General features: G+C 37.4%; 2 protein-coding genes across 2 annotated transcripts; both read left to right on the top strand.

The window, feature by feature from the left end:
* The first annotated feature begins 2,560 nt into the window (after positions 1 to 2,560).
* Positions 2,561 to 6,299, top strand: LOC139632235 (extracellular calcium-sensing receptor-like). Its single transcript, XM_071497056.1, has 6 exons — positions 2,561 to 2,834; positions 2,947 to 3,235; positions 3,448 to 4,260; positions 4,395 to 4,622; positions 4,846 to 4,969; positions 5,060 to 6,299. Exons 1-6 carry the CDS (start codon positions 2,572 to 2,574, stop codon positions 5,971 to 5,973), a joined length of 2,631 nt encoding a protein of 876 aa, XP_071353157.1. The 5' UTR covers positions 2,561 to 2,571; the 3' UTR covers positions 5,974 to 6,299.
* Positions 6,300 to 14,713: 8,414 nt separating this feature from the next.
* Positions 14,714 to 18,956, top strand: LOC139632344 (extracellular calcium-sensing receptor-like). Its single transcript, XM_071497239.1, has 6 exons — positions 14,714 to 14,933; positions 15,083 to 15,353; positions 15,439 to 16,242; positions 16,426 to 16,656; positions 16,767 to 16,890; positions 17,028 to 18,956. Exons 1-6 carry the CDS (start codon positions 14,731 to 14,733, stop codon positions 17,939 to 17,941), a joined length of 2,547 nt encoding a protein of 848 aa, XP_071353340.1. The 5' UTR covers positions 14,714 to 14,730; the 3' UTR covers positions 17,942 to 18,956.
* The last annotated feature ends 2,166 nt before the right edge of the window (positions 18,957 to 21,122 follow it).

The raw sequence follows: 21,122 nt of genomic DNA, 5'->3' as shown, positions 1-21,122 counted from the left end.
CAACACAACATGACTGACAGTGTAGCTGTGATTAGTTTTTTTCTCCAGTGAACAACACACAGTATATTCTGTCACATTTTCAAAAAGAAAAGAAAAGTAATTCCACAAAGTAAGAGCTATGATTCAAAGTGAAGAGTACTTCATGGAAACGTAGTGGAGTCAAAAGCACAATATTTGTCTTTTAAGTGTAGTTGAGTCACAAGTTTCCAAAATAAATAATATAATACTCAAATAAAAGTACAGATACTCAGAAAACATACTCAAGTACAGTACTTAAGTAAATGCACTTCTTATTGTCCACCCATGCTGATAAGATGATGAAAAGGTGTGCATTGCACAGAGCATGTTGGGCTTAATAATGGCCTCAAGGTACAGGAATGTGGTTGCAAATTAGATACAAGGTGGCTAGTATTAGAGTGCAGGATTTACTATCATCCAATACCGGCCTTGGCTGTAGCCAAAACTGATATTAAAATGTCAGAGCACTAAATGATCATGCCCTTCAGAACAAAAAATTATGAAGAATTGTATGACAACTGTGTAACTTTGAAACTTTATGATAGCCCTACTAGAATATAGTTCTGATAAAGTTCAAAAAAGCATGGGGCCTGCAGTCTACACCCAGAATTCCCCTGACATTTATACTGAAAGATATTTGTGCTGACACTGTTTTTCTCAAGATCAGATAGTTCAACTTTACAATGATGCAACACAACAGAAGAAGGTTACAAGTGGGAACAAAAACAACACTGAAGAAAAACACAACAAGATAGATAAGTCCCCATCTGTTGTGCACTTGACTTTATTACCCAGTGGCTTGACTCCAGTGGGAAAACCGCCATAGGGCCCCATGACGCGGACACAACAGATTGCTTCATCAGGAACAACAGGTGGCATGTTGCTTCAAGCTGAAAAAACAGTGTCTTTACTAATCAACACCTTTGTCACAACATGTAAATGTTAAATTTAAATCAATTAAGGGTTTGTTTTGATCTCTCTCTACCTTCTTTGTTAATTTTCTTTTTAGCTCTGATCTCAGGTTGACTGTACCATGCAATTATTTGCCCTATTAGCAATTGAAACTATTGTTGTAAATCCAAATGTTTGGCAAACTGTAATTAAAAACAGGGGGGAAAAAACCCATAAAAATGTTACATAATATTATGGTAGCTCTTGTTTCTGATTATTCTTTATTTAGACAGACCCAAAAGGCCTTAAAACTCCTGTCCAGTGTGTTTAAGTGTGTTAATATCCATTTGCTGTCGTTAAGGGCTTAGTTCCAGACATTAAGCAATATTATGAAGTGAAAATCTAAGATTTTAGAAAGGCACTTCATAGCCTCAATATATGCTTTAAACCGTGTGACCTGTTTTTTCTGCCTGCATGACACCACATAAGGAACACTTGACCATCGGGAGGCTACTTTCGTTCTTTTTTGTCTCAAATTCAAATTAGATTTTTCCTTGATCACAAACAACAAATGACTAAACTACTGGACATTATATTTTTTCTTTCAACCTTTATTTATTCACACAGAAATTCACACAGTTACAAACACTCACACCTGGAAGCAGTCCAGTCTGCTAGCCATGGGGAAGCTCGACTGGAGCAGTTGGGGTTAAATCTGTGTCCCTTTTCCCACCAAGTTTTAATCCAGTTTGTCAGAAGTTTGCTTCTCTAACCTTTAGGCCATCACCTCCCACAGCTTGATGTCATGGTTGCAGTTTTTATTTTTCGTGTATAAGCTTGCTCACATAATCCCGCAGCACATTTATGCTGATGGCATCTTAACTAAATAAATCAGTGGCTGATTTTAAATTATTTCTGCTACCTAGCTGATCATCTGCTTGCATCTCTTCTATGAAGCATTCTGTTTGTCTACAGAGCAATGAACTTGTGGTGACCTGTTTGATTAAAAGTTAGTTAAGTGTTTACCCACATTATACTGTATAATAAAAACACACTAATTGATTTTGAAACTTTCATGAAGACCATATACACAAAAAATTAGAAAATGCTGAAATAATGCATCTGGATCTGGGTTGGCATCAGAAAGCAAACACTGATATGGGGAACAGTAGACAGTTGTAAACAATATAAATAAATCATGGCCTAATTTTCTGCCAAAAACTGAAATATCCTCCTTACAAACCAGTACATAGAATAGAAAACATAACCTGTCACAGAGAGAAAAATGGATTTCAGCTATAGTTACCGATAACAAATATTGTATAACTCACTGTGTGGACACCCATATATTTTGATAAATACATTGGATCACATAAAATTAAAAAAGGAAAACATCAATTGTCAACTGCTCCACAGAAGCTGCTCAGTATCAGATTTGGGATATAGAGCTTCAGTACTGTGCTATTGTGTTTATGACCCCTCTTATTTTTGATGCTATTCCTTAGATATCTATCATAGTAACAAAAAAGAAATAAGACACATGACTAAGCCTATTGCATTAGATTACTGTAGGCGCCACACCTCTTTTTCTTTCTCCCTGGAGGACTTTATACCCTAAAACAGCAGGTCCATGGATGTAAGTGTGGACTGAACATAATAAATATGCAGGGTATAAAGACTGCAATGGGTGACAGAGTTCAAGAGGCCAGCCTGCAGAGCGGAGCAATGCTACTGCTGAAGCTGGTCCTCCTGGTTCTTCTGATCAGGAGGGTGACTCCTGTGTGCCGGCTGCAGGGGATGGTACAACCACCTGAGCTGACCAAGGCTGGAGACTTCATCTTAGGTGGCATTTTCACCTTTCGCACTGGGTACAGAGGCAGTGTGCCCACATTTCAAACCTTACCCAATCCTCCAACGTGCCTGCAGTAAGTTTGTGCTTTTGTGGTTTAACTGTGATTTTGTTCTATTATGTGCTTTCTTGTTTAAAACATATTTTGTGCAAATTAGATCACTTGAAAAACTTTTTTTTATTTCTAGCATCAATGTAAGAGAATTCAAATTTGCCCAGACCATGATCTTTGCAATTGAGGAAATAAATCAAAATCCTGCAATTCTCCCAAACCACAAACTTGGCTACAAAATATACAATTCCTGTGGAATGGCAAACATTATGAAGTCTGCTATAGATTTAGCCAATGGGCAGAGGGAGATCATAGATGAAAAGAACTGTACAAAGGCTGACACTGCCCAGGCTGTACTAGGCCACTCCGGCTCTTCTCCTACAATGGCATTTGCTCGGATTATAGGAAGATTTCAGATACCAGTGGTAAATATTTTTTTTATTATTTTATTTTTTCTTTTGTTTCACGTTTTCACAAATAATTTTGAAAGATCGTGGATATGTCTATGTCTATATTTCAAAGAGCTTCTTTATTAACTTGTCTAATAATATAGTTATAATTACAGTAATTTGAAACATTGCTAAATGATTAATGTGTAATAAACAAATATCTGTTTTGTTTAACTTCTTTGTCACAGCTCAGCCACTTTGCAACCTGCGCATGTCTGAGCAACAGAGAGGAGTTTCCATCCTTCTTCCGAACCATTCCCAGTGATCTCCACCAGAGCAGAGCCTTAGCAAAGCTGGTCAAGCTCTTTGGCTGGACCTGGGTGGGGACAATAAGTAATAAAAATGACTATGGCATTAACGGGATCGCCACATTTATAAAAGCTGCACAAGAAGAAGGGGTGTGCATTGAGTATTACCAGGCATTTGAGCAAACAGGTCCTATTCGTGAGTTAACAAAAGTAGTTGAAACTGTGAAGTACTCCACCTCTAAAGTCATCCTGGCTTTCATGTCCCACAGAGAAGTTAATGTGCTGGCGACAGAGTTGTACAGACATAACGTTACAGGACTGCAGTGGGTTGGCAGTGACGCCTGGATCACAGATCATTCTCTGACTGACAGTGAGGGACGCAGCATCCTGGTGGGCTCCCTGGGCTTCGTTGTCAGCCGAGCTCACATCCCGGGGTTGGAGGAGCACCTGAGGTGGCTCCACCCCTCACAGTTTCCTGACAGCCAGTTTGTCAGAGATTTCTGGGAAGACATGTTCGACTGCTCTCTGAGTGACACTACAGATGCACAAAGAAAGCAATGCAGTGGCTTTGAGAGCTTGCAGAATGCTGAATCGTATTTTACAGATGTTTCAGAGCTGAGATTCACTAACAATGTGTACAAGTCAGTTTATGCAGTGGCTCATGCTCTCCACAACCTGGTCGCATGTGAGGAGAAGAGGGGCCCTTTTTATGATGGGAACTGTGCTGATATCAGACACATTCAACCATGGCAGGTGAGAAATTAAAAAAAAAAAAAGGGTATTGATCTTTTGAAAGCATTTGTTTACATCCCATAAAACTCTGATGTAAATTGAAATTACACAACATTACAAAGAAAAAAATCAATCTGCTCTCCTCTGCTCTACAGGTGCTACATTATTTACAGAATGTTAACTTCACAACAAGTCAGGGGGAGAGAGTGACTTTTGATCAGAATGGAGATTCGCCTGCAAGATATGAACTCATAAATTTACAGCATGTAACTTCAGGGGACATGAAAGTTGCCACAGTTGGTGTCTTTGATGCCACTCTGCCCCATGACCATCAATTTACAATGAATGGCATGAAAATAGTTTGGGGTGGAGGGAGTCACACGGTACATATTCAACTTGCTTTGTTCTCATATTTCTGGGTGGTCAGTCACAATGCCATACTGCATAATATTTCATAGTCCACTAGAATAAATTGTGAGGAAAAAAGGCTTAAAGCTTCATTTAATGTCCATGAGTGAAATTTAATTGACATATGAACACCAATGAAATGACAAAAACGAACACACCATAAGTTACATACAACTCCTCCACATATTCATGCACCAGGTGCCTGTGTCAGTGTGCAGTGAGAGCTGTCCCCCTGGAAAACGCAAAGTCCTGCAGAAAGGAAAACCTGTCTGCTGTTATGACTGCGTACCGTGTCCAGAAGGAGAAATCAGCAACATTACAGGTTTGATTTAGAAAAACTGATTTTTTTTCATGTGAAAGTACAAAAATTACCTCATGATATAATCAACTTCATTGTCTATTTCCAAAACAGACTCTCTGGAGTGCCATAAATGTCCCATTGATTATTGGCCGAATACCAGAGGAGACGCATGCATCTTGAAGGAAGTTGAATTTCTGTCCTTCACAGAGATAATGGGGATCATTTTAACGTTCTTTTGTTTGATGGGAGCAATTTTGACATCTATGATTGCATTAGTGTTCTTTTACTTCAGGGAAACTCCTATTGTCAGGGCCAACAACTCTGAGCTGAGCTTCCTGTTGCTCTTCTCCTTGACCCTGTGTTTCCTGTGCTCTCTGACCTTCATTGGCCGGCCCTCTGAGTGGTCCTGCATGCTGCGACACACTGCATTCGGCATCACCTTTGTCCTCTGTATCTCTTGTGTTCTGGGGAAAACTATAGTGGTGTTAATGGCCTTCAGAGCTACACTTCCAGGCAGTAATGTCATGAAGTGGTTTGGGCCTGTACAGCAGAGACTCAGTGTTCTGACTTTCACTCTCATACAGGTTGTGATTTGCATACTTTGGCTGACAATTAGCCCTCCCTTTCCCTTCAAAAATATGAACCACTATAAAGAGAAGATTATACTTGAGTGTGCTTTAGGCACAGCTGTAGGCTTCTGGGCTGTGTTAGGATACATAGGGCTCTTAGCAATGTTATGTTTTGTTCTTGCTTTTTTGGCTCGAAAGCTGCCTGATAATTTCAATGAAGCTAAATTTATCACCTTCAGCATGTTGATATTCTGTGCAGTCTGGATCACCTTTATCCCGGCTTATGTCAGCTCTCCTGGGAAGTTCACTGTGGCTGTGGAAATATTTGCTATTTTAGCTTCAAGTTATGGACTTCTTTTCTGCATTTTTATCCCGAAATGTTATGTTATTTTACTGAGTCCAGAACAAAATACCAAAAAGCATATAATGGGCAAAACAAAAGATATTCAATGTTAATTTTACACTGTTGTGCTTCCATTCTTTTTAATTTCTTTTTTTTTTTTTTATTCTTTATTGATTAACCTGTGTCTATTAAAGTTCTAAAATCATGTTTTGTTTCCTTTATGTAAAGGAATCTACCATTCTTCCTGAAATACCACGATATCCTAATAAGATGTTGTACATTGTATGCAGTAGCTTATCAATAATAATCAATTGATCTCAATTTGCATTAAATAATCATTCGAGTATCCCCACTCACCAACATACATTAATTACTATTATTTCACACCATTGCCAATCTACATGTGCATGTATGTTATTTACATGTTTATTATGTTCAGAAATCCTTATTAAATTTGTCAGTCAGGAAAATAAAGCCATGCTTTCTGTATCTTTTGACTGACTTACATTGCACTGCAGTACTTCTTAGCCTAGAAAGTTTGTTTGAGAAATATGCAGGCTTGTTGATTTGGTGATGTAGAAATATACATTTTCTTCAAGGTAAAGGAAAATTTACAATTGTAATTTTTTTTCCCTCCACAAGTCTCAAAAGGCACAAACCACCAGAGAAGACCACAGGGGTCATTGTCACATCTGTTTTGTCAGCATCTGAGTTTCTGGTGGACCAATGTGTAGCTCAAAATTTTGGAGATGAACAGACCCAGTGGCATCTATGCAGACACATAGTGTAGCACAAACAGAACCTTGTGCACCTGTATTGCATATCTGGCACTTAAAATGATATGATAAGCTTGAGATAAAAAAACAAACAAAAAAACAAAAAAACAAAAAACATTTTTGACTTGTCCAACAACTAACGACATAAATAGTTAATTTTTTTCTTTACACATGTGCTTTACCTACTGTGACGTGTCAGTATCCATGGCAAAGGCCTTTAGTGTACTCTGGAGGCCTGTACTGCAGGATGGGACAGAACATACAACAAGCAGGTTTTTTAGCAGAGATATAGTTTTTCTTCATTCAACAGTTTTTACTCAGAATGTGCAGAAACTGAAAATCTTGTCATTAATTCTCCTGCTTCGACTGTTTGTGTGTTTTATTAAGACATCAGGCCAGACTGAACGAAGTAGAGTATACACACAGTTCAGCCAACTACTAATTCTTGTAGAGATAATTTCTCATCACCAAACACAAACCAAGAGTGCCCATGCAGTCATTTCAGTTTGTACTTTTCATACATGTAATCACCACCAGATAACCAATTAACAGTGTAACAGAGTCACAACCGTCTCATAAATTGCAACATTTACCCACCAAGCACTTTTTTAGGAAACTATTCACCTGCTTATTTGTGCAATTATCCATTCAACCAGTCATGTGGCAACAGTGCAATGAATAAAATCATGCAGATACAGATAAGGAGCTTATCAAACATCTTAATGGGGAAAGAATGAAATCTTTGTGACTTTGACCAAGGCATGGTTGTTGGTTCCAGGTGGGCTGCTTTGAGTATTTCTGAAACTGCTGATCTCCTGGTATTTTCACACACAACAGTCTCTGGAGTTTTTACTCAGAGTGGCATAAAAAACAAAAAAGAAATAAAATGAGCAGTAATTCTGCGAATGGTAACACCTTACTGATGAGAAAGGTGAGATTAGAATGGCTTGACTGGTTTGAGCTGACAGAATGGATACAGTAATTCAGATAACCACTCTCATGTGTCAACAGTCCAGGCTGGTGGTGGTGGTGTGGTAAATGTTTTCCCTTACTTTGGGCACCTTAATACCAATGCCAATCTTGGTTTGAATGTCACAGCCTATCTGAGTATTGTTACTAACCATGTGAATCCCTTGACCACAATTTACTATCTTCTGATGGCTACTTCCAGCATAATAAAACCACATGTAACAAAGGAAAAGTCGTTTGGTAACTGGTTTCATGAACATGTCAATGGGTTCAGTGTACTTCCGTGGCCTCCCCATTCACCAAACATGAATCCAGTAGAACACCTTTGGGATGTGGTAGAACAGGAGACTGGCAACATAAATGTGCAGAAGACAAATCTGTAGAAATGATGTTGACTGGTCATGTAAACATGGACCAGAATCTAAAAGGAAAGTTTCCAACATGTCAATGCCACAAAGTACTGAGGCTGTTTTGGAAGCAAAGGGAGGCCCTACCCTGTATTAGTATGGTATTCCTAATAAAGTGTTCACTGAGGGTATATACTTGGTAGCTAATGTATTTTTCACATTTTCTACATGGCTTACAAACAGTTAAACACATGATTTCTTTCAAATGTACTCAATACTTAGAAGCACTGAGCAGTTATACACATGCACTGACTATTTAGTGCTGATTTACGGAATCAACTGTACTGCCAGTAAACAGTAAAATTGATAACTATTTGGAAACAGATCTCGAGTGTATTCTTGTCAGATTTGTTTTGCATGCCTGACATCCTTCAGGTCTTTAAAAAAAAAAAATTGCATGTACCTCTGAGAATGGCCCACTAAGTTGCCTCCTACACCAGGGAAGTATAAAACACAACCTTCCAAGAAACGTGACGGTGCCAAAGGCGAAGCTCTGAGATGTCAGCAGTCACATTTGTCTTCCTAACACTGTTCACTTGGATGGTGTCCTCTGGCACATGGCTCAGCCAGGACCAATGTACTGAGCTCAGTCAGTATGGGCAAGATGCAGCGACTAAGGGCTTCAGTTCAGCTGCGTCATATAAAAATGCTGGTATTCATGACAAAACAAAACTGACACTGACATGTGAGAGGTGAGTAAATTGTTCATAAATGATGGTGTTTTCTATTTTCTACATTTCCTCCACTTGTTTGTTGCTCATTAACTTGCTTTTTTTTTGTCAAGGATACCCCAATGTGATTTACAACAGATTCAGCAGCAATTAGCTTGTAATTTAATGATTTCCTCAGCAGGGAACCAGCCTGAATTATATGGGGGGCTAAGCACCATATTGAGAGACACCTCAAAAGACAATTAGACAATCTCTTGAGGAGCTTTTATTAGGCAATTACAATTTGAAGTCATTTTACTGTAATTATAGACAAAATATCAGTCTCACAATTGGGTCATTAGGCTTTTTATGATGCATTGTTGAGGATGTTGTTTTACCAGCATTTCAAATTTAAATGCCAGTTTACCTTGTGTATGGCTTCTAATGGTGAGCAGTTGGGAAAATAATGCAGTGTATAACAGTAATTAGGTGTTGTGAATATGTGTTAATTTGCTTAATGATGTAATAAAGCACTTGTATTTGTATTTGTATCCTATCCTGTTTAGATCTTGTGAAATGAGTGTAGCCTTGGAGAGGATTTTCACACAGGACAGGATCAGAGAAGACTGTATTCTCTTTCCTCATGTGCCTTCGAAATTAATGCTCTTTAATGGTTGTGTAAACCCTTTCGAAAGAATGAAAGAGACTGTGAATGGAGAGGGGCGAAACAGGCACATCTGCAAATGCAAAATTCAGCAGTTGTTGGTGCATTTCTGGTCAAGGACCAGCTGCAGGTCTATTTTACTTACAATACAGGTGAGCACCAGTAACTGTGAAATGAAATCTGAATTTGAATCAATGCAGTGCACTCAACAGTTATTGCCTTTCTTGTGTAGAAAATTCTCATGACAATTTATTAGGAAATGTATTCATGTTTTTATGTGTTTGTGTTTGTGTGTAAATTCATTCATACAGATAAAGACTGATAATCACAGCACATATTTGAATCACAGAAGTATCTGTCCTTCATCTGTTCACCTGAGCTCTGCAGCACGCTACTCTCACATCATTATTCTAGTGGACCACTGCAAAACAATGGATTGTATCTGCATCTGTAAGGCATGCGACCTTAAGGTCAAATGTCTGCAAGAGGTTTTGTACAGAGAAGTTTGTCCTGCATTTCCAGAATTCCTTATCTTCACACTGTCTGAGAACCAAGTGAGTCTGATGTCCTCCAAGGAGTCAGGTTTTTTTTAATAATTTTTTTATTCTGCCTTATTCTCTGAAGAGCAATATGTTTTACTTTATCATCAGTGTTCACCACTGCTGGGGGAGCAGTAGTAAATACAAAATGATAAAGTAAACTGTAAATCTGGTAGTATTTAAACAATGACTCATCATAACATCATGCCTCATCATAACAGCATAACATTTCACATTTTATTGTAGAGATTTAGATATCAGAGCATTGTGAAAATACCTTTCTGTGTATGTGTTTAAGCATGATTAACACTGAAATAATTGAAGTTTTGCTCTGAATTTTGGGCAATATGGATAAAATGTTCTATCACTGTATTAAAGAATTTGTTAATATCAGTATACCGTGACGTAGTACATCTTCCGGAAATTCACTTGAGAACTTGAGAAACAACACTTGAGAACTCCTTTACAGATAAAACAACCTGATACAAATGTCTGTTTGGCTAATTCAATGAATTTATATGGAATTATATTAAAATGATAAATACATATTCAGTAATTCATATGTGGCCATGACACAGTTACCACAGTACATCTAACAGTATATATTTTCATATCAACCACTTGTATTTGCATAAACCTGTGATAAGTGAGCAGTAACTAATTTTTTATATCAACAGATGCCATCAAAGTTGTATGCAACACAGCATCCAAGGGAAGCATTTCCAACACAAACAGGTAACATAAAAAAAGCAAAATAGATATGTCCTTAATTTCAAAAAGAGCATACATAAATTTTCTTAAATATTTATATAATAATCTATAATTCTTTTTTCTTCTGATTTCATCAAATTCACTGTCGACACAGGCAGGGTGGAGAGTGTGCAGCCTGACACCAGTAGATGGGTTGGAAGATTTTTTCTGGCAGCTGTGTTAGTGCTTGGAACCTACATGACAAGAAGAAAAATATCATCACACAGTGTCAGTCCTGCCCATGACAGTAACTCCACTATGGTGATGTTGTTTACCCTGACATTGCACTGCTTTTCACCTTCACTTACCATCCACCAGTCCTCTGAGTTGTCCCACATTGCTGTCAAGATCTCTTTTGTAGTCTACCTCTCTTGTGCTCTGGGTAGAATTATACATGTGTTACTTGCCTGCAGGGTTGCTCATACTGTCCTGAAACTGTTTTGTCCAATACAGCAGCAATTTAGGGCTCTATCTCTTACTATGTTGTTTCTCTGGCTGACTTTCAGTCTTCCTTTTCCAAATAAGAATGTGAAACATTGGTTTGAAGACGTACTTGTTGAGGGTAGTATGGGATCAACACTAAGGTTCTGGGCTGTGTTAGAGAAGATGTTGGCTACTTTGTACTGTTTGTTTGTCTCACTTCCTACTTTACTACAATCCATCCTGACCAAAATGAATTTTTTGAGTGTCCTCTTACATGTGCAAATGGTAATTTATCTGCAGAATTCAAGGATACCAACAAAATATGTACTGGTTATTAAGATCAACAGGTTAATTTAAAGTTACTTTTCAAGCATCTCTTTGTACCATTAAAACTGCCATACCATGTGTAAATTTGAATATGAAGTGAAAATTCTGAAAAAAAGTTGATTAAAAAAAGAATCAAAAATGTATCCATTAACATTATCCCCCACCCCTCACCTTTTTTTTTATTCCTTGCAATATTAAGCATTTGTAACATCTAAGGTCCAAGCTTTAGTAACCCAGTTTCTTTAAGCATTTGAACTTGATTACAAATGATTTAAAGTCCCAATCAGATACAAAGTATGAAGTTGTATGCTTTGATAATTGGTTAATAAATAAAAGAAAAATGAAATAGGAAACAAAAAGCTAAATGTTATATTTTATTTATTTACTAGGCATGGATTACAGGATATGACAGTGGAAGGCAACTTTGGCTATGTTTTCATTAGTTCTGCTACCAATTTACACATTTTGTGACTGCAAAGAACACTTGCACAAAGCCCTTTATAAGATTATTAAAATTTTTGTTAACTCAATTGTCTCCTGTTTCTTCATTTATAGTCATCTCCTCATCATCGTGTAGTAATGTAAAACTTCACTGTAAGCACACTGTGGGTGAATACATTGAAATATTTGAAAGCAAATTTCAAATGTATTTGAAATGTAATATATATATATATATATAAAAGATATTTGACAATTCATGTAATCAAATTATTATATTATTATAATATTTATTATATCCCACTAAAACCTTAAATTAAGCAGTAACATCAGACACATATACTTGTGGAGTGGAGTGGCTGCATGTTGATAAAAGTGAACCATATTTAAATTAGAGTGGTTACAAATTAGAATTAATATCAATAGGAAGAATGAATGGAATAAAGAGAAAATAAAAGCCTTAGCCTTAGACTAATTCTAAAATATATTTTTCAACCATTTTAAAATTTAAGTAATAATTCAAATAAAGGACAGTAAATAAATTATAAATTATAATAAACATTTTATTATGTTTTATCTAATTATTATTTACCACTGGAAATGTCTAAAATTGTTTTTACACACTCCAGACTCCATACTGACAACAAACTAATGAAGTAAATCAAAGGAAAAACTTATTTAATGTCACCATACCTGAAAATAGCTATTCATCAGGGAATTTGCCATCATAAGATATGATGGCTGTTACATTGGTTGTTATGATGTGGAACCGATGTACCCTCTGTTTCAAGATTATTTGGTAACTTTTACAATTAACTTTAATTCAGTATATAAGCCCTGTAGTACATCATATTTTTCTGAAGCTTACAATAAACCAAATTGAAAGGTTTGGACAAAATTTGCAATGTATTTAACTGAATGAACACAACAACAGCAAAGGAAAAAAAAGGTACAGTGGACTAATAAACTGGATGCGTAATTAAAATATCAAAAGCAGACAGGTACATTGGAATCACCATACAGTGTATGTGCAATAACAAATCAATTGTGACCAGGATACAAGGCACTCATAGATTATCTTTAGTTGCTTGTAGTGTTTATGGAAAGTCATGTATTATTAGTTGCAGCATTCCTTTTAAATGCCACATCTAACTCATTATAGATCAGTCTCTTTCAAGTCAGTGACAATAACAAATGCTGCAGTTCTGTCTGCCCTGTTGGAATATCTTTTTTTATCAGCCACTAATAACAATGAAAGTTTCTATCTACCATTACAAACATCTCCAACACTAAAAGTGAAGCATGCAGGAATCTTGTGCATGTTGTGTATTGCATGATGATATAAGACACTTGGTCTTGAATCAGGTATTAAGAGCTATTTTAGATCAAGAAATGCAGGAAGATTTTGGAAGACTAATACACATAATGTTTAGTATGTAGGGGCAGCTGTAGCAGCTGCAAGTGTGTTATCTATTGATCAAAGGATTGGCAAATCGATCCCCAGCGATCGTTGCATTTTAGCTTGCTGCCAATGTTGCATGAAAGAGCATGTAAAATAGGTGAATGAGAGCAGCCTTGTCCATTACTTAAAAGTACCCTGTGAAGCATTGTCACAAAAAACTAAATGTATGTTTACATTCAGTATTAATCACCAAAACACATCGTGTGTATCCTCGAGTTCTGATAAATGTGATAAATGCAATTACTTCCAAATAAAACATCTGCAATGCTGATTTTTCTTAAAAGTTTGAAATTTGCATTGTTTACATCTATGTTTAGCTTGCACTTTTCTTGCCCACTTTACAGGCACATTTCTATATGTTGTGCATTACTGCCAATGGTTTAGATCAGCATGCGCTCTCATGTGCATGTATGAGACAAACAAAACGAATCCCACACTGCTCCATAGTGCTGTTTAGAGTTCAAAACCAACCTTGTCTCATAGAATTATCCTTAACCAGTTGCAACAGCAATTATGTTTTGAAGAAATCAGAGTGCCAACTGGATTATGTTAGACATAACAAAAAAAATTATGTTGATGAATGTCTTTGGCAAGCTGCAAATATGTAGACGCTGAATGCATCTGTAAAATCTTAACTGACAGCATATTATTTTCTCCCAAACCATCCACTCTGGCAGTAAAGTATCCACTTAGGGAAGACAATATTATACGAAATGTTTAGTTATGTTTAGTCATTCACAGCACATGGTTAAGGATAGGGAAAGATTGTGGTTTGTTTTAATACACAGAAATTCCATACTTACTTTTTTTAACATTTGGCCATAATCACAAATTTCCTGTAATCTTAACCAAAGTGCTTCTGTTGCCTAAACCTAAAGAACAGAATGACAAACCCTGATGACAAACCCTGTCTCTGGTGTGACAGATCCAAATTCTGAGACCATTTTCTATACACTTAAATGAGAAAGTGGTCTCAGACTCTTAGAAGCAACAGTCATTCAAAAAATTACACTTCAAATAATCCAGCCACCAATTTTGTCCTTTTCATTGAAATGTAACTGGGAAAACTATTTAGTAATATATAAAAGTTATTTCTTAGGTGGTACCTTTGATCATTAGTAATGAATGAGTGAAACTGAGATTGACCTCAGATTTTACCTCAGTTTAAATATGAAGTGCTTTTTAGGAATAATTACCAAAATAAAAGATTTCTTTGAGGGACATGCTGCATTGTACAACAGTTATTGTACAATGCAGCATGTCTCCACAATGCATTAAAATGCCTTCCGTCTTCTACATGCCAATCAGCTGGATCAATTACTTAGAAGTGCAGTAACTCATATGAAAAACAAAATAATCTTCTGAGAATTAGGAGTATGCTCACATTGGCTCATGATGTTTCTCTAAAAAGCTATAAGAGTCAGCTCCCAGGTCAGAGTTGCAGTATAGGGTGGGGTGGCTCGTGATGGGTTGGATCACTATCATCTTATTCACTCTGTTGGCAGGGATAAGGTCAGAAAACCAAACATGCAAAATGATTGGGCAGACAGGGTTCATGGAATTTTCTAAAGAAGGTGATCTTATTATAGGAGGCATTTTCTCGATGACTAGTACACGTGAATTGGTCGATAATGGCTACCAGGCACTTCCGTATGCATACTGCAAAAAGTAAGTGAATATGCTCAGACTATGGAAAAACTCTGCTAAGATATGTTTTATTATAGAAACTTAACATGTTTTATGTGCCAATCTGATGTGTTGCAAAATGATCAGCTTTAATAACTTATTTATCAGTAATGGGTCAACACTGTTTGCAGGTGGAATGACAGAGAATTGAAGTTTGCCAGGACAGTGATTTTTACTGTGGAGGAGATCAACAGAGATACTAAGCTTCTTCCTGGAGTCAGTCTGGGCTATAAACTGTACAATGGCTGTGGGAGTGAAAACCTGATTAGGGCAGCCGTAGAAGCTATAAATGGAGGAGATTCAAAGGGCTGCAATGGTCGGATACAGGCACTCTTAGGCCATTCATCCTCTGGAGTGAGTGAAGACATAAACATCATACTAAGCTCGCTTTCCATTCCACAGGTGAGAAGACACTGTTGGGGAATAACCGGAAACTCCTTAAAAAATATACTGCCTTGTTTTGTTAATATGTTTTCTTTCTTTGAAGGTGAGCCACCTCTCTACCTGTGCTTGTTTGAGTGACAAGAGACTATACCCCACGTTCTTCAGAACTGTGCCAAGTGACCGCTTCCAAATCATTGGTCTGGTGCAGCTTATGAAGTACTTTGACTGGCGCTGGGTGGGGATTGTTCATTCTGAAGGCTTATACTCAAAGGAAGGTACAACTGAATTTGTTAAGGAAGCAAGTAAAGAGGGCATATGTGTTGAATACAGACTGCCTTACTCAAAGACATCTAAAATCAAGTTGGATGCTATTGTAGAGGCACTGAGAGAGTCCTCGTCAAAGGTGGTCCTATTGTTTGTGTCCTTGTCTTACACCAAATCGTTCTTGTCAGAAATAGAGAAGTATAACATAACTGGAAAGCAGTGGGTTGGCAGTGAGTCTTGGATCACACAAGCAGACCTGGCTTCTGTTAAGAGAAAGAACATTTTGCAGGGGGCAATGGGCTTTGCCCTCCCTCAGGCATCCATACCAGGTCTTGGTGAATTCTTACTCAGCTTGAAACCTTCTGACGAACCCCACAGTACTGTAATTAAAGCTTTCTGGGAGAAGTTCTTTGGCTGCAGCTTCTCTCCATCAAATACCTCTACTAAGTGCACTGGTGCAGAAGATCTCAGGACAGTCTCCAGTGACTACACAGATGTGACATATTTCAGGGCTGAGAATAATGTGTACAAAGCTGTATACTTGGTGGCATATGCCCTTCATGCACTGTTGCAATGTCAAAATGGCTCAAATCCCATCACAGGAAAATCCTGTGTGACCACGAATGATGTTCAGCCTAATCTAGTAAGTTCTAGTATATCTAATCAGGGATAGAATACTTAGTATTTAGTGTATCTATTCTTAGTGGCTAATGAAAAAAATAAAATGTTAGGCATTCATTTATGGTACCAGTTGAATACTAAATATATAATTTTTTTCTCTTGCAAGTTGTATGTATCCTAAGATGTTCTGATTGTCTCTCTATAGGTGCTGGAGTACATTAAGTATGTGAATTTCACAACACAGAATGGAGCGAAGGTTTTCTTTGATGAAAACGGTGACTCGGTTGCCCAGTATGACATAGTTAACTGGCAGATGAAAGAAGATGGCTCTGCTGAGATTGTAAATATTGGTCAATATGATACTTCTGTTCCAGAGGAGCAAAAATTCAAACTAAAAGAAAACACCAAAATAGTTTGGGGAGGAAACAGTAACCAGGTGAATTGAACATAATTTCATTTAACTTGGGCCCTTTCACAGCTGAATGACAGTCTGTGTTATTATCTGTGTATTACTGAGTTTTTACATGCTGTCTGTTGTCTAATCAGGTCCCAAGGTCTGTCTGCAGAGAACCGTGCCCACCAGGGACTCGAAAGGCGATAAACAAGCGTAAGCCTGTGTGCTGTTTTGACTGCTTTGAGTGCCCTGAGGGAACAATTAGTAATCAGACAGGTGAGTGAGGATTTCAAAATCTAATTCATTCATGTGTATTGTAATAAGGAAAGATGAATAGCATTACAAAATGATAAAATTGCATTTTAATTTTATATTAACAATTGTATTTTTGTATCATTTTAAATCTCTCACAGACTCTCCGGAATGTTTGATCTGTCCATCTGAATTTTGGCCAAATGAAAAGAAAGACCAGTGTCTTCCAAAACCAACTGAATACCTTTCCTACAAAGAGATCATGGGGGCACTTTTAACTGGATTAGGCTGTGTTGGTATGTTTTTATCTCTCCTGACCTCAATCATTTTTTTGACCCATAAAGAGACCCCCATTGTAAAAGCCAACAACTCTGAGCTGAGCTTCCTGCTGCTCTTCTCATTAAAACTGTGTTTCCTGTGCTCTCTGACCTTCATCGGCCGGCCCTCTGAGTGGTCCTGCATGCTGCGACACACTGCATTCGGCATCACCTTTGTCCTCTGTATCTCTTGTGTTCTGGGGAAAACTATAGTGGTGTTAATGGCCTTCAGAGCTACACTTCCAGGCAGTAATGTGATGAAGTGGTTTGGACCTGCACAGCAGAGACTCAGTGTTCTGACTTTCACCTTCATTCAGGTTGTGATTTGTATACTTTGGCTGACAATAAACCCTCCATTCCCAAAGATGAACATGAAGTACTATAAAGAAAAGATCATTTTGGAGTGTGCCCTGGGTTCTGCTGTTGGATTCTGGGCTGTGCTGGGTTATATCGGACTTCTTGCTCTCTTGTGTTTTATACTTGCTTTTCTTGCTAGGAAACTGCCAGACAGCTTTAATGAAGCCAAACTGATCACATTCAGCATGTTGATATTCTGTGCAGTCTGGATCACCTTTATCCCAGCATATGTCAGCTCTCCTGGGAAATTTACTGTGGCTGTAGAGATATTTGCTATTCTGGCTTCAAGTTTTGGTTTGTTGGCATGCATTTTTTTCCCAAAATGCTATATTATCATCTTCAGGCCAGAACAAAACTCAAAAAAACATTTGATGGGAAAAATACCACCACGAACTCTATAATTCAAATGTGTCCCCCAGAACAAACGTGTGACTACAAATAAATCAACTTTGCTGTGCAGTCTGACAGATATGGTAGAAGCTGTAGTAACCTGTTGACTTGTTGTGATGTGCTGGAAAAAGTGAATCTACTGAATCAAGTCGTCTCCATTTTTATGTTGATCATAAATTCTACAGTATAGGCAGTATACATAGTTTACTTTGCATAAGTTCATTATATTGATGTTGAACATTTTCATTATGAAGGCACAAAATCATTACAAACAAATTCAGCAGAAATCTTTAGACCTGTAATCATTTATTGAGGTAACTTCAGTGTAGAACAGGCCACAAAATCCTGTACAGTGAAAAAGGACCAATCTCCACTATTGACAGCTGCTGTTAAAATGTCCTTTAGAAGGGTTATACTCATAAACCTTGGAGCTTAGGCAATCAGTGGCTCCTAAAAGATGTGCAAGAAATTAATATATCTAAATATAGACAAATGGCACATAGACATAGACCTAACTTTTCTAGAAGATACTGCATTCAAAATCTAAGTGATATTATTTCTGTTTATGTCTATGTGTGGTTAGTCTTCACAGAAGCACCCCCTGATTATAATGGAGTTCAACAATCATTAAATGTTTTGCAGGTTTCATATTTAACATGGTACCAAAAATAATACAACAATATAACTCTGTGACAGCCAGAAAACATAGAAGGAGAGGATTATGTACATGTGCTTTGTTGTGTAATCTCATCATACTGTGCCACAGTAACTGAACCAAGATGTATTTCTTTCATCACATGCTTTTAGGATTTCTGCATTGACATTGTCATTAAATCTTTTTAGAAATTTATATTATTTATCAACATATCAAAGATAACAAGGGTGGGGTGATTTAAGTTTTGAATCATTGTTTTACAAGGTGTCTGATTGAATCTTTTCCTCAATGTAGAATGAAGGGTTGCCCAGCAGATGTCACCATGTTAACTGTATTAATGATATCAAAACAATAAACCATTTCCCTCAAAATGATAGTGATCTGCAATTTTCTTTTGCTGCCATCACTGCTGCATACACATCCAGGTAGCTACAGTAGCCTCATACCTGGGTTTGCATGAAAAGAGGAATCAGATGAAGTGGTCCTGTGTGCAGCTCGTGAGACATAAATTATATTTCTGCTGATCAATCAGACACTCTGGTCAGATGTATTTTGGCCACTTGCAACTGGTGTAGAACTAATGTATTAATGAGTAGCAGTAAAATATTTTCTTTTCATATACCTAAAAATGATTAATATTTTTATAAACGCTTATAAGGCCATGTATCAGAAACTTATAGTATAGATCCTTCTAAACTATGCATGAGTTTGTATGTTTGTTACTCATGCATGGGTCCTGCATTGCTTAAAGCAGTAATTAATGATCAGTGCCCATAGTGCATTGCTGGCATTAGCAGTCTACCCTGGTAGTTCCCACACTGAGATAAGAAAACCTTCCTCTGGGGGATTCTGTAATCTAAAGACCACTATTCACACACTCACCGTCCTCAGGCTTCTTCTTTATCACCTTTAAAACAGATTTAAAATATCATTGTCATTATGCCACACTTCTGTGGTGCTGCTCTGTGGCTGCCGTGCTGCATTTTATGCTGGCATTTGAGTGTGTTGCCATCTGGGCAATTATTTTGCCTCCGCTACTGCCCAAAATATGGGATCGGGTATAAGCAAGTGCATGAGTCCTTGCATCATTCTGATACCATGTAATTTGTAATTGCTGGCCTTTCGCTAAAGGCTAATGTTACACTATTTACCAGAAATGAATTCTTCTTTGCTGTTCTAAAACAGCAAGCTGCACAGGAGCTGTGTAGCCACTGGCAGCTACTGTTCTTAATTTCCAGTAAATAGTGTAACATTAGCCATTGCAAAACAACAGCAATTTGGCAATACTTTATTCTGGAAAGTCACTCTAATGAAAAGGCAACAAGTACTGTATGCAAGACTGTAATTTCGAGTGGAGACACTAGTCTTGCCAATTTCAACACCAGCAAGCTTATAAAGCATTTTAATGATCAGGGGTACTAAGAGGAATAAACAGGACAAACTGCAGTCAGATTCCAACACAAGAATAATTTCCAGAAAGACACTATCAACTTTAGGTTTTTTTTTTTTATTTATTTATTTTTTTTTATTATTATTTTTTTGGGCTTTTTATGCCTTTATTATAGGTAAGTGGAGACTGACAGGAAAGGGGGTAGAGAGAGGGGGGAATGACATGCAGGAAAGAGTCGGACCAGTCGAGAGTCGAACCGGTGACTGCCCTGCTAAGAGTGTCTTGCGCTCAACATGGTACGCGCCCTAACCACTCCACTACCAGGCCGCCCTGACTTTAGGATTTTTATGGGAGTTACCTATTCCTAGATTTATTTAGTTTTTAAGTTGCTGTCACACTACTGTTTTATACTGTGATTGTACTATTTAAATATTAAAATGTCTTATTTAACTAAATTGTGGCTGCACTTTAAGTTTTTTCAAAAGGAATTCCTTTTTATTCCTAGATTTATATTTTTTTATGACCGATTAGATAATAAAAGAAAGATTCTATGGCATTTGTGTATCGGAACATCTCTAATATTGTTCCTATATATTCACCAAAAAGATATAATAGCTTGTCATGCAAAATTTACTAACTTGCATTAGCCAACTCAACAAAGATTTCTTGGCCATGCAGTTAAACATCCTCTGGGCTGTGGCTGTTCCAGCACATTTTGCCAAATTTAAAACTTTAGAAAAAAAAGTGACTTACAACATCAGGAGAAGTAGTTTTAGGTACTTTGCTATACTCAATACATGTCATTAACACCATGAAATGTGTGAGCCAAATTAAATATTTGGTGGGGGATTGTGTGTGTATGTGCATATTACATACATACAGTGCTCGTGTGTGCCTTGAATATGGCAATCACCTTTCCCTGCTTTACTATCTTACCAATCTAAGACTGCTGTGTCCTGTGGGAAATAGATCAACCTTTTATGAAACGAGCCTGACTACCTGCATTCGATGCAGCTTTTATAAGAGCTGCATCCTCTTCCCTTTTTTAAAAAAAGGGAGAGCAAACATGCAGAGAGCCAAACTTTTATCTTTGTCCCTTCTCTACCTGAACACAGTTACTGGCTGTGAACTGTTTGGCAAGTTTGAC

This window comes from Trachinotus anak, unplaced genomic scaffold, assembly GCF_046630095.1.
Source record: "Trachinotus anak isolate AG129_WGS33_773 ecotype Australia unplaced genomic scaffold, CSIRO_AGI_Tana_v1 ptg000014l, whole genome shotgun sequence".
Classification (NCBI taxonomy): domain Eukaryota; kingdom Metazoa; phylum Chordata; class Actinopteri; order Carangiformes; family Carangidae; genus Trachinotus; species Trachinotus anak.
Note: the sequence above shows the minus strand (reverse complement) of the source record. Positions and strands in the feature narration are given on the sequence as shown.